We start from the raw sequence: 14,367 nt of genomic DNA on the forward strand, positions 1-14,367 counted from the left end.
CCAGTGGGATGTACATCAAATTTATCGTCCATTGTCTTATCCCTTGAGATCCCTGAGTAGTAGGGAGTGTCTGTGTCTGTGTAAACTGTGTCAAACAATCATACATCATGAAAATTTGGAGTGTTTCCTTATTAGAGCAAATAAAGGAGTTTTGGCATACTTAAGACTCTAAACAAAGCAAATAATAATGCATAACTAGCGTTATTTCCCCTAAAGTGGGGGTGGGGAATTTTTTTTTTCCAGGAGCGATTTCTCATTAGAGAGGGGAGGTATCTCACCCCAAAATATGCCATGGAGAGAGAGGACAATGGGCAGTTTATTACACAAGTCCCCAAAGTTTTCTAATAACATTTTCTTATTGGTTGACTTAACAACTTTGGAGACTTTTATTAATTTTTGATTGGTTGGTTTATTAAGTTGAAAATCAAAACCTTCCAACCACTAATCTATCTATAGAAGGTTTATTATCATTGGGGGAGTACATCAACTTATCTGCCATAGTCGTATCCCTTTAGATCCCTGCCAATAAGGACTTTCAGATTTTTAGCATAAATATAAATGATTACAAAAATCAAGGTTTGTAAAACAATAATTGCGGGTTCTATAAACAGTTTAATGCTAAAGTATCACTGTAGAGTTATAGACTTAATCAGATTGTTTTTATTAATGTCATTACTACAAAAATAATTTTGTAAACTCAGCAATTTTAAAGCAGCTTCATTTCAATCAACAAGGATAAAAACAACCATAATTAGGTTAGCAAGTATTTTACTTTATTTTTGTCAAAGAGGGAAAGGAGATTAGATTGTAGAATATTGTGGTACTCAAAGTTTTATCTTATTACATGGCTACTTTAATTGAATTTTAATTAGTTTGTTTTTTAATATAAAGTGGGGGTAATTTTGTTTATTATTATTGAAAATATACATCAATTTATTATCAATTGTCCCAACCCTAACAAGTCTAGTAACCTATTTATCGAATTTCGTCTGGGTGGTTGTCTAAATTATTCTTTTTAAAAGGGATAGTTGCATGAAGTGCGTTTCGAAAAAATTATTTCAAGCAAAAGTTACAAATATACCATAAAACATTTTAATTTTGTAGTACAATAAATAACAAGCAATTAGTCGCAATGCTGTTTTTGTGAAAATAAGCTAGCTTTAAAAATTGTATATATCACAAAAATACGATTTTTAAATCTTCATATTTTAAAAACTACGTGGTCAAAAATTGAAATTCTTTAAAATATATGCCATATAGATGTAGTTTAAACCGTTGACCAGGAAAAAAGTGCGGTTTAATAAATTAAGTTCAAATGCATTTCTTGCAACTACTCCTTTGTATTATGAAATTTGTTTGTAGTCTTATTTGAATGGAAAATATTTTTACGTGGAAAAATGGATATAGAATAAGTGAATATTGTGAAAGGATAATTTTGTTGTTAATTTAGGTTGCTAATATAATCCTTATATATTGGTCAATATTGGTTAATCCATGATCATGGGAGGGGATGGAGTAAAGTCAAAATATGCTGTAGGATAGGTTGTATCATTATATTAGCCAGCTGTAGAAACTTTTATCAGGTTATGCGAGAATCTCTCACAGCTATCTATCTAACTACCAATCTATCTTATTTACTATCTATTTATCTGACTATCTATATATCATGGTGTGTCTTTCTATCTTATCTATTTTCTTATCTATCTATCTATAATATTATTGTTTTATCTAAATATCTATCTACAAAGATATATACTTAAAACAATACTAATTGTTTACCAACAACTATCTATCTAGCTAACTATCATTATCTATCTAGCTAGCTATCTTTTATTGTCCTTTGGCACCCGGTATCAATTGTATCCTACTAATTAAATGATTATAGACTATTTAAAGTACATATCAACAAAGTTTATTATAAAAAAGTATTATTTTTAAAACATAAGCTTTTCTACGATTTGGGTCGGTCTGTAAGCAGGGATCTAAAGGGATAAGACAATAGCTGATAAATTAAAGTACATCCCCAATAATGATACACAAAAATTACCCCCTCTGTAGATTACAATTAGTAGTTGAAACTTTTGAAAACCAACGCATAAAATAATGATATTATAATATTTTGGGGACTAGACAATAAACAGCACAATGTTCTCTCCATCCCTGATCCGTGTGTCCGATCCTATTGATCCTTTTCATGATGATTTTAGTATAATTTCAAAATCCTGGCAAATCTATACTTATTATCAAAAATAAAAACACGTACATCTTAAAGACATTTTTACTCCAACGTGTTTCATGATATGATTGAGGAGATTTCTAGGGCAATTAGGCATAATATTAGAGAAATCAAAATCAAAAAGTTTTTAAATGTTAGTATGTCCTTATTACTATGAGGCATTCTGTTTTTAAACAATTTTTTATGATAATATAGACTTTTATATCTAAACCTTGAAACAGATAGAAACTAAAGTTTAAAATTGTTTTAAATGATACAAAAATAATCATTATAAAATATTATTGTTCTCGTGTTTTATAAAAGCAGAAAAATATAAAGTTCATTATAATCGCTAAAAGTCCCAACATATGTCTATTGTCTACCCCCTTCCCAATTTGTTATCTCATTCGGTGACTTAAAAACTTTTGAGAGGCCTTTATTGAATCTTTACTAGGTGTTACAAACTAGTAATGTTCAATGTTTTCCACCAATAATTTTAGTCTATAGAAGGGGTAATTTTATTATAATTTGGGGTACATTAATTTATTTTTCACTGTCTTTTCCCATAAAGGCCCTGATTATCTATTCAAAAGATAAATTCGTTTATTTAGATATCTTAGAATTGCTTAATCGATTTAAAACATGATGATTCCTATGACAAATTTCGAAAGCGTAGCAACCTTATAATTGTTACCAAAAAGTCCGAACGTCTATTTTAAGCATGCTATTTTTAAGTCCTAAAATAGTTATTTCTTTCCTCGTATTATAAACGGCTTTCCGCGGATATATAAGGATAATTATAAGATTAAAACAAGTTTTTTAGCCCCGTGGTTCCGAAGGCATGGGCTAAAAAAACTGGTTTTAATTTTATGATTGTATATTTTTATATTCGTAGAAAGCTGGATATAATACGATGCTAGACATAGTTTTTTCGTATGGATGAGAACCGGTTCCTATCCACCGGATTCGAATGAATACGAGAAATATAAGTATGTCCTTGGTTGGTTATTTATACCTTTCCATCAACCCCCGGGAAAATAGCATTAAACCTACCCAGGACTAAAAGCTTACATATTTATGATGCTATATACGATCTTTCTCATATATTAGTGGAAACACAGCATACTACTTTAGAATATGTATTTGCAATATTGGCTGTAATGTAAAAACATATAAGGATATTGTTTTTAGTTTTCAATAATTTTCGAACAATTATTATTTTTAATGAGATAATCTTTATATAAGAACCAATTTGATTTTCCTTGAAAGGTTTAGTGCAATTTTTGGCGAGGGTACCATCATTCCCTCAGAATATGCGCCACTAGAAAAAAAAACCGAGGACACTTTAATTGGAAGTGGTCTCTAGAGTAGCGTAGCCGCTAGTTACATATGAAGGACTAATGCACAAGTTATCAACCTGCTTTTAGAGTCTAAGATAGAACACTTTTAAAATATTTTTGTATATAGAATTGTAATTTATCATAAGCATTTCTTTAAATCGCTCAATGACTTTAAATTAATGTAGGTAGATCCTCAATTGTTATAAACAAAACTACCCTTTTTGTAGATTAAAGATAGCACACTGCTACTTTGAAATAAACTAACAAATGAGAAAAAAAAATAAGCTTAAGAATTCAAAAACTACTAAACTTATTGGGTTCTCTAATTTAGGTAAACTTCACAAACTTTAGGCGATTTCATTTTCAGATTTAAGACTTAGGATGGTATTAAGCTATATTTCTAGCCCTTTTGATTTCAGAGCTCCTAGATGTTGTATAATATAAACAAATCTTTTATTAACACATCCCCCCACATAATACAAATATTTTATGATTATTGAACCATATTAATATTAAAAGTTAACCCCCCACCCTTACAAATTCACTTTTTGTGACTTTTCGCAATTCAAAAATTTCTGGTTTCTAAGTTTCATAATATTATAGTATAACAATAAAAATGTTGATCCAAATTAGCCTGCTTCTGATATGTTAGAATACTTTACCATAGTGTCTTTGGAATCACCCAAATATGGCAAATATTTATGGTTATTTTTCTCGTACATGTGTATTACTCCTTTTTTGTAGCGAAGCGACCCTATGATTAAAGTAGGTTGTAATTTTTTTTATGAGTTTTAGCGTATTTCCAGGGATCTTAAGTGATAAGACAATGGACAATAACATAATGTGTATGTCAAGATTATTTGTTAAAAAGTTTGCACATTTCTGAACCAATTAATCAATATCTGATAAAAGAACACCAAAAATGTTGAGCCTTTGAATGAGAGAACCAGTAAAATTTATAGTTTAATGTCCCTAATTCATTATTTATTTGTGAAAATTCAAATAAATAGGTTAGGTAGTTTAAAAATTCCAAATATTCAAATTTATTGAAATATGTATCCTAAATAAGTTTTGAGATATTGTTGTACTGCATAAAAGCATAATATCATTCTTGTTAACATCAACTGGGAGTAATAAATTTCCAGTAAACAAGGGGGGGGGGGGGGGAGTTGTCCAGAAAATTTTGTTAGGGGAGGGTGTTCAGAAAACCAAGGCCCCACCCTTGGCAGTAGTTACAATTATGTTGCACTGTTTACACTGTGCTCTGAGGTCTTTACAAGGTAGATAGATAGATAGATAGATAGATAGATAGATAGATAGATAGATAGATAGATAGATAGATAGATAGATAGATAGATAGATAGATAGATAGATAGATAGATAGATAGATAGATAGATAGATAGATAGATAGATAGATAGATAGATAGATAGATAGATAGATAGATAGATAGATAAAAGTGAAGCTTAATCTTACATGCTTTAAATAAGTTGTCTAAAAGTTAAGCACATATATTTTATGTTGGAATAAAAACTTTCTAGACGTTTTCTAGTGTTTAACTATTGAAAAAAATGGTAATTTTAAGTTCATATATCTATAATACAAAGTAGAACGATGTATGTCTGTCCCTTAAGATCTCGGTAACCACTGAACCGATCGGATTCTACTCCTCAGGGTATATACCTATTGGTCCTGTGGTGGTTTTAAGCTATTTTCTGTGGGGGTGGGACACCCCCAACCCCCCCAAAAACAAAAAAATCCCCCCCCCATTTTTATTTATTAATTTTTTTTTTGCTAAAGATTTCCTTGGTCCTTTTTGTTTTTTAGAAGATTTTCTTGGTCCGCTTGGCAGGGCGGGTAGGAAGAGGGGTTAATGTTGCACCCGTACCTTTGAAGTTTGTTTCATAATTTCTAAAAATCCAAAATTATTCTATAGTATGTCTTAAATTTTAAATTGTTTTTTTTATAATATAAATCTCTCAAAGTTTCTGTTAAAAGTTTTTATAAATCTTGTCATGCTTTTTATTAAAACTGATGGCTTTGCCCTAGACCCTAGGGGCTTTCCAAGGGTTACAGGTTGGTCCTACATTTAAACTCCTTTTAATAATGAAAAAAAACATTTTTGTAGATTAGACTTTCCTTTAACATTATATATCTTTTATAATATAACTAAATAATATTGCATTTTTATATACTCGAGTAAGAATTGAATTAAGTAGGGTTTTTTTATTTGTATGGTAGTGTTTTTAAAATTTTGATTTTTTGTCTGTCTGATAGTTTTTTTAAAATAACCATGCTTCCAAAAAAAATGTAGATTTGTACCTCGAGTAAAATGCATATGTACTGTACATAAACGGACTCTGAATTTACATGTCATCGTCAATAGAACCTTACAGTGTTAAATACTAGCGGTTACGTCTCTCTTAGAGGAACTTTAGGAGAACCATATCGGTTCTGCGGTTAATTAGATACTTTGGTACACACTAACATACATACACTCCCACAGCCTCATAGACATCCTGCAACTTTTATATAGAGAAGCCACGCTATCAAATAAGAACAATAAATGGCTTAATGTTCTTTTCATATAGGATTATTATTTTAGTGTGACATCATTACCGCATTTTTTTTATGCCGCCAAGGCAATAAATTCCGCAAATTAATATGACACGTACAAACTTACACCTTATACTTTTATTAAATTATGATTTGTTGATTTTAAACACTTCAACAAATAGTTTAATCTACAGAAGGGGTAATTTTGTTTATCATAGTATGGGATGTGTATCATTGTCTTATCCTTTTTTTCTTGATTTCATTACATTATCCAGGGATTTAAAAGGATAAGACAATTGATGCATTGATTATTACAAACATATTACTTCTTTTAAAGATTGAACTTACTGCTGAAAAGTTTGGACACTGCTAGTTTGTAGAATCCATCATAGATTAAATAAAAGTACCCAAAGACTCTAAATCTACGAATGGAAGAGCGTGTTTTTTAAAATTTTGGGTACCATTAAAATTTACAGTCCTGTTATTGTAAAATTCAATTGTGACGCTTTTGCGGATGCTATAGCCCACCGTTTATAAATCTATTTCTAGTAACAATAGAATGCAAAAAAAAATTTATTATTTTTATTGCAACCTATTGGTTGCTGCACTTTGTCTAAGAGTCCTAATTGCCTATGAATTTTGAATCTTATGTGCCAAGGCAATCACCCTAGTCATACTACATTAAATGTTAATCGTATGATTTAGCAGCAGTAGTTAAAAAGTTTAGTCGAAAAATGATTCGGAAATATTTGTTCTTAGGTAAATTGGCAGTTAAAACCTTCGATCTATTAATCATCACTCTATAATAATTATTTTTCTATTGTATTATTAAGAAAAGACGTTTAGTTCAGGGAGGGAGGAGACATTTGAATTATAAATTATATTGTTTCCAAAGTTTTATAACACATTCACTCATTTTTTTGCTGAAAACTTAGTGGTGACTTTTATTGAAAGTTCATTAAAAGAAAATATACACCATCGGCTATATTGAACAGAAGGGGGGTAATTTTGTCTATAATAATTGTGGTTGTGCATAAATTTTCTTTTGCACTAAATTTTATTAAAAATTTATTTATTGTTAATTATCCCATCCCTGTATACTAAATAGAACAATGATTGTTATAATACTTATGTTATTAGGCTTACCAGCTTATAATAACAATATTAATTTTTATAATAATATTTCTATAAAAAAAATACAGAATATTTAGATGTATTTTTTTTCTTTTCTTTTTAAGTTATTGCCATATATAGATTATGTTTAAAGTTCCAGATTATTTTTTAAATTGTAAAATGTTGTTTACCTGGAGGCTAAAAAATATAGCCAGAATTTTGATGTACAGCCCCAATGATGATAAACAATTTGTATCAAATATTAAAGTACCCTGTTTATGAAAGTGGTTATTAAAAATCTAATAATTATCTCCTATTTTCAGATGTGGAAGGTGTAACCCACAGTGGAGGAGCTCCACCTCCCCCTCCCCTCCCCCCACCAGACCTACTCACACCGGCTCTCAACAGGGACGTACATACATACAGTCAATATGTATAGAGAGGCCTGATTGAGAGGCGTCGCTTCTAAAATAATAATGTAACTGAAATCATGAAAATAATCAATACGTTTAACAAAAAGGGGTAAATATGAAGATATTGACTATTGCTGCTATGTCAGATGCGGAACATTAATGTACCATTCCGCTAAAAATTATAAAGGTTCATCTTCATCAAAAGAACTTTGAGTGTACCTGTCCTCTAAAGGTTATTCAGGTTCAGGTCTACCAAAATAAGACTTTATGGCGTGCCTGTCCTCGAGAGGTTATCCAGGTTCAGATACACCAAAATAAGACTTTAGGGCGTACCTGTCCTCTAGAGGTTATTCAGGTTCAGATACACTAAAATAAGACTTTAGGGCGTAACTGTCCTTTAGAGGTTATCCAGGTTCAGATACACCAAAATAAGACTTTAGGGCGTACCTGTCCTCTAGAGGTTATCCAGGTTCAGATACACCAAAATAAGACTTTAGGGCGTACCTGTCCTCTAGAGGTTATTCAGGTTCAGATACACCAAAATAAGACTTTAGGGCGTACCTGTCCTCTAGAGGTTATCCAGGTTCAGATACACCAAAATAAGACTTTAGGGCGTACCTGTCCTCTAGAGGTTATTCAGGTTCAGATACACCAAAATAAGACTTTAGGGCGTACCTGTCCTCTAGAGGTTATTCAGGTTCAGATACACCAAAATAAGACTTTAGGGCGTACCTGTCCTCTAGAGGTAATTCAGGTTCAGATACACCAAAATAAGACTTTAGGGCGTACCTGTCCTCTAGAGGGTATTCAGGTTCAGATACACCAAAATAAGACTTTAGGGCGTACCTGTCCTCTAGAGGTTATTCAGGTTCAGATACACCAAAATAAGACTTTAGGGCGTACCTGTCCTCTAGAGGTAATTCAGGTTCAGATACACCAAAATAAGACTTTAGGGCGTACCTGTCCTCTAGAGGGTATTCAGGTTCAGATACACCAAAATAAGACTTTAGGGCGTACCTGTCCTCTAGAGGTAATTCAGGTTCAGATACACCAAAATAAGACTTTAGGGCGTACCTGTCCTCTAGAGGTTATTCAGGTTCAGGTATACTAAAATAAGACTTTAGGGCGTGCCTGTCCTCTAGAGGTTATCCAGGTTCAGATACACCAAAATAAGACTTTAGGGCGTGCCTTTCCTCGAGAGGTTATTCAGGTTCAGGTATACTAAAATAAGACTTTAGGGCGTACCTGTCCTCGAGAGGTTATCCAGGTTCAGGTACACCAAAATAAGACCTTGTGGTGTACCTGTCCTCTAGAGGTTATCCAGGTTCAGGTATACTAAAATAAGACTTAAGGGCGTACCTGTCCTCTAGAGGTTATCCAGGTTTAGGTACACCAAAATAGGATCTTTGTGGTGGACCTGTCCTCTAGAAGTTATCTAAGTTTAAGTTTACCAAAATAGGATATCTGTGGTGTACCTGTCCTCTAGAGACCACAGTAATTTAGGTACACTAAAATAAGAACTTGTGATGTAAATGTCCTCTAGAGTTTATCCAGGTTTAGTTACACTTAACTAAGATCTATTCGGGTATCTGTCCCCTTTTTACATCTGTCCCTTAACCCTTGTCTGTATGTATGTACCCTAACCAGGTCCCATGTACGTCGTAATTCTGGTGAAAGTTTGAGTTCACTGTCCACACTGTCTAGCAGAGGAGACGATGATAGTCAGGTAGATAGATATATAGATAGACATATAGAAAGACATATAGAAAGTCAGATAGATAGATAGTCAGGTAGATAGATAGAGAGAAATATATATATATAGATAGATAGAAAGTTAGATAGATACATTTGTAGATGGAAAGATAGATAGAGATAAAATTTCAAAATCACTTATTGATATGATACCAAATACAGACATACCTACAAACATACAGACAGAAAAGCTAAAATGAAAGCAGGCAGACAACAGATAAATAAACAGACAGATGAATAGATAGACAGACATATAGATATAGAGACAGACAAACATAAAGAGAAAAATAGACAGACACACCACACGGACAGACGAACAGACAGACAAACTTGCACACATTTGACAAATAAACAGACAAAAACAAAATTTCTAGTCAAGATGCTAATAAACATAAAACATAAGTATGAAATTTGAAGGATTGTCACGTGATCAAACCATCAGAAATCAACAAGGGCCGTAAGAGAAAGAATGTCCCTATCAAAGAGGAAGTACAGGCAGAAGAAGAGGTAAAATTAAAACAATTTGACTTAATAATGATCAAGGCATTGAAGGCAAAATGTAAAAATTGCTACCTATATTATATTGCTGTCTATCTAGATTCCAAGATAGAAAGACATAGAATAATATCTGTATATTTTTTAGGAGAAAAATGTAATAGCAAGGGCTACTAGAGTTCTAACTTTTTAACTATCTACCTAGCTAGATACCAAGATAGAAAGATATAAAATAATATATATCTATTTTAGGAGAAAAATGTTATAGCAGGTGCTACTAGAGTTCTACCTTTTCTCCCACCAAAATTTTCTCAAGCTAAGGTAAAATTTTACTCAATTTTTTACTCTTACTAAAACTCATGTGATGAAAATATTCTAGTTTTTCATCTATTTTTATAGCACAGTAAAACATTTTTTCTTTTACTCTAACCATTGTTTATACATCATATTTTAGGGCAGTAACTAAAACATTGTTTCATATTTTCATGAATCTTTTTTTTAAATCCTTGTCTACTTTTCAGAGAGAAGGTGATTCATTGATCAAGCCATCCGAGTATTTGAGATCTCTGAGTAGCAAGCCTAGCTCAGCTAATAGTACAGCTAGTGGGGGAACTATTCCAGATCCTATGGGCTCCGAGGAATCAGGTGAAGTGCACTTTCCATGTGTTTTTTTTTTTTTTTTTTGAAGGGTATCACAAAGTATTTGAAGAGTGACTTTTCAAGTCTGCTATCATAACTTTCTTAAAGGAAGAGAATTTACCACTGAAATTACTGAAAAGTATTTTTCACTGAAAAATCCTATAAAGTTTACTAATTTACCAAAAGGTGTTTTTACATCAAATATTTATACTTATCATTTTTATGTTTTAGGTATTGATTCCCCCGACTGTAGCCTGCCACCCTCCAGCTGTAGTCCGATCCTGGCGGCCACACCCTCACACAGGTCATCCTCCAGCCAATCAACCTCTGCTGCAGGCTTGCCAGCCATTCCAGAAACAGGTAAACATTTTGATTTTCTTGGCTACTATTTGAGATAAAGCACTGATTTTTTCCTTTAGACATTGCTATAATTTTTTACTCATTAAAGAATGCTCTAATGGCAATTTAATTCACTCTTGTAAAGATTGCTATAAGATTGTGGATATTAAAATTCTTGTTGTATTTCTAACTAACCTGAAACCTAACAACGAACTTTTATTTTTTTTAAGGAGTGCCTCCCCCACCTCCACCACCGCCACCTGCACCCCCCATGCCCTCTGCCACCGGCGGAGGTCCCCCACCACCTCCTCCACCCCCACCTCACCCCAGCCTGATGGCCACAGTATCTGCCCCAGGGTCAGGGGGTAGTGTGGAGAAGAATAACCATCCCTCTAGCATGGCAATTTCTATGAAGGAACTCAAGGTAATTTAGTTAGATAGCATCATAAAACCGACCGACAGAAAGACAGACTGACAAATACATTGAAAAATTGTATGTATCTCCATATCCTATCTAAGCATTCAAATCTATGTAATATCCTAAATATTTATTTATTTGTTATAATTAATAATTTTATCCATCCATTTACCTATCTATTGTAACATAAATGTAACTATTTATCCTTCTATATATCTATTTATCTAACAATATCTATCTATCTATCTGTCTCTATCTATATTAAAAAAAAACAGCAAAAACAGAGCCTAGACCTATCTATCTAAACACCTAACTATATATCTAACTGTCTATCTAATTATCTATATTATAGTCAGTACAGCTGAAGAAGACAGAAAAGCAGAGCCTGGATAGGACCCACAGTGTTCCATTGCCCAAGCTGTTACCACCCAAAATTGGAGGAGGTAATTATCTTTTGTTAGAATCGTCTTATTAAGTTAAAACTTTGATCAAAGGTCCCTGTTATATTGAGCAAAAAAATTGGAGGCTTAGAATGGTAGTAAATTACACTAGTATCTAAAGTTTTATGCATAGGCTGTCTCATTTGTTGGCTAAATTTTAATTGCTCAATTCCGAACTAGCAGTGTACAAAACTTTCAACCAATAATTTCCATCTATGGAAAGGATAATTTGGTTTATTATTATTATTAAGTTTAGTCTATTGTCTTATCCCTGAACATCTTTTAGTTTCTGGGCTTTGCTCTTATGGAATTTTGTAATTCTTGTTTGTTTAAAACATTGATCTTAAGGGATAAGACATGGGCGATAAATTGATATACATCCCAAATGATGATAATCAAAATTATCCCTTCTGGAGATTGGAAACCAATAGATAAAAATTCAATAACAATGCCCAAAGTTTTGACCCAACAAATAAGATAACGTGGTTGCAAAATTTTGGGTCCAAGTGTAATATTCACTCAAATTTCCCCTTCCTCCCTGGTGCTAGTACATGTAAAATATTCTTAATAGTCTTAAAAATAATCCTAATAGCATTAATTATATGTTTTCTGTGAATTTCTGAAGATACATAATACGAAAATATAATACAATAAGATAAGATTAAAAATTAAAATAGCTTAAAACAAGTTGGTACTACAAATTCAGATAAAGATATAAATGATTAAATAAGATTAAATACCAACAGAAAGGTAAGGTAGGGACGATTTCTCTTGGGAGGGTAAAGGTTTCTTTTCTAAAAATAAATATAAACCAGTAGGACCAATGAGAAGCTTCACTGAAAAGGAGAACCATATCGGTTCAGCGGCTAGGAAATTTCTTGAAACACACAGAAAGAAATAGATACATCCTTCTACTTTCATATATGATAATAGAGTTGTCATTGAATAACTTTATGGTTGTTGTCATCCTTATCTATAAATCATCAACATAATGCAAAAATGAATCAGGGAGAAAGGGAGGTTACATTGGAGTGTAAATTAGCCTGGTACCCAAAGTCCTATAACCATTTTATCTTATTTTTTACTCTAAAACCTTGGTTAGTTTTATTGAATTTTGATTGGTTTGTTCAAAGTATCAGTATTTAATTTTGACAATAAATAATTATAATCTATAGAAGGGTTAGTTTTGTTCATCAACATGGGGGATGTGTTTAACATACTTATCAATGATTTATCATTTTCTTTTCCCTAATTCCCTGGCTATGAATAGAATTTAAAAGTCATGAAAAATTATTTTCATTATTACCACAGGGAAAAGGACACCAAACATATTATTGAAAGTACCCAAAGGTTTTGAGCCAAAAATAAGATAATGTGTATATAAAACTTTGGGTACCAGTGCTTGGGTACCTAATGACCTAATTGTTGTTGTTTATTTTAGATTACTCAGGAACTAAGGGAGACCTGATAGCAGAGCTGAAGATGATTCATCCTAATATACCTTTCTTTATTTTAGATTACTCAAGAACTAAGGGAGGCCAGATAGCAGAACTAAAGAAGTCCAATCCCTATAAATACCTGTGTTTATTTTAGATTACTCAGGAACCAAGGGAGACCTGATAGCAGAACTAAAGAAGTCCAATCCCTATAAATACCTGTGTTTATTTTAGATTACTCAGGAACTAAAGGAGACCTGATAGCAAAACTAAAGAGGTCCAAACCCAATAAATACCTATGTTTATTTTAGACTACTCAGGAACTAAGGGAGACCTGATAGCAGAGCTGAAGATGTCGCATCATATCGGCGGTGTTGGCAAGCTTAAAAATGAACAGGTAACATCATCTTTTTATAGAAAGGAATAATATTTTTTTTTGTCTGAAGCTTGAGATCTCAATAACTGCTTGACTGATTGGGTTTTCTATTTCAAGATAAACAACAAATAGGTCCCGTGATGGTTTTAGGCCATTTATTTTTCAGGTTTATGTGTTTGGTTGAATTTAGGGTCACAGAGCCGTTACTTATTTAAATGTAACATGATGCCACTATAAAAATATGTTCTTATTTGTCATGGGGGGTTCTATTTATGGAAGGGTACCTTTAATCTCCCAAGAGAATAATTGAAAATGACCTTACCCACCAAATTTTTTTACCTTTAAACTAAAATCTAAAGTGGAGGGTCGATCTCTCTCTTTTCATTCCCTTTAGATTCATCTTGAGAAGTACAGGAATGAAGAGATAATTAGAGAACAATGGGCCCCAATGAGTCCCCAATGATTTATAATAACGTTTTCTTATTCGTTGGCTTAAGAACATTAATGAATATTCACTGATTGAATCATCAAGTTGAATGTTCAAACGTTTCTAACTATAATTTTAATCTACAGAAGAGGTAACTTTGTGTATCATCATTTTGAATATATACACCAATTTATCGGCCATATTCTTATCCCTTTAAATCACTGAAAGAAGTGCCAAGTCGGTTCTTCAGTGGTTAGCAAAAAAACACAAACCGACAGACAGACAAACATCCAGTTATTCTAATATAAAGATAGAGAGAAAGTGATAGATAGATAGACAAATAGTTTATCTAACGTCCTGAGATAAATTGAATTAATCTTCAACTTCTCACTACTTTTACCAGGGATCT

At 32.4% G+C, this 14,367-nt stretch overlaps 1 protein-coding gene across 3 annotated transcripts in view; it reads left to right on the forward strand.

Moving 5' to 3' along the window:
• LOC145333966 (uncharacterized) overlaps positions 1 to 14,367 on the forward strand; it is a 79,575-nt gene that overhangs the window by 43,716 nt on the left and 21,492 nt on the right. For all 3 annotated transcript variants that reach the window (XM_080179229.1, XM_080179227.1, XM_080179228.1), the window contains 9 exons: positions 7,547 to 7,628; positions 9,281 to 9,362; positions 9,806 to 9,895; positions 10,136 to 10,204; positions 10,405 to 10,528; positions 10,754 to 10,882; positions 11,092 to 11,285; positions 11,632 to 11,722; positions 13,467 to 13,552. In XM_080179229.1, coding sequence (XP_080035355.1) covers positions 7,547 to 7,628; positions 9,281 to 9,362; positions 9,806 to 9,895; positions 10,136 to 10,204; positions 10,405 to 10,528; positions 10,754 to 10,882; positions 11,092 to 11,285; positions 11,632 to 11,722; positions 13,467 to 13,552 — 947 coding nt within the window. The remainder of the gene's footprint in view (positions 1 to 7,546; positions 7,629 to 9,280; positions 9,363 to 9,805; positions 9,896 to 10,135; positions 10,205 to 10,404; positions 10,529 to 10,753; positions 10,883 to 11,091; positions 11,286 to 11,631; positions 11,723 to 13,466; positions 13,553 to 14,367) is intronic.

This window comes from Acartia tonsa, chromosome 12, assembly GCF_053477335.1.
Source record: "Acartia tonsa isolate MP-2025a chromosome 12, ASM5347733v1, whole genome shotgun sequence".
NCBI lineage: Eukaryota > Metazoa > Arthropoda > Copepoda > Calanoida > Acartiidae > Acartia > Acartia tonsa.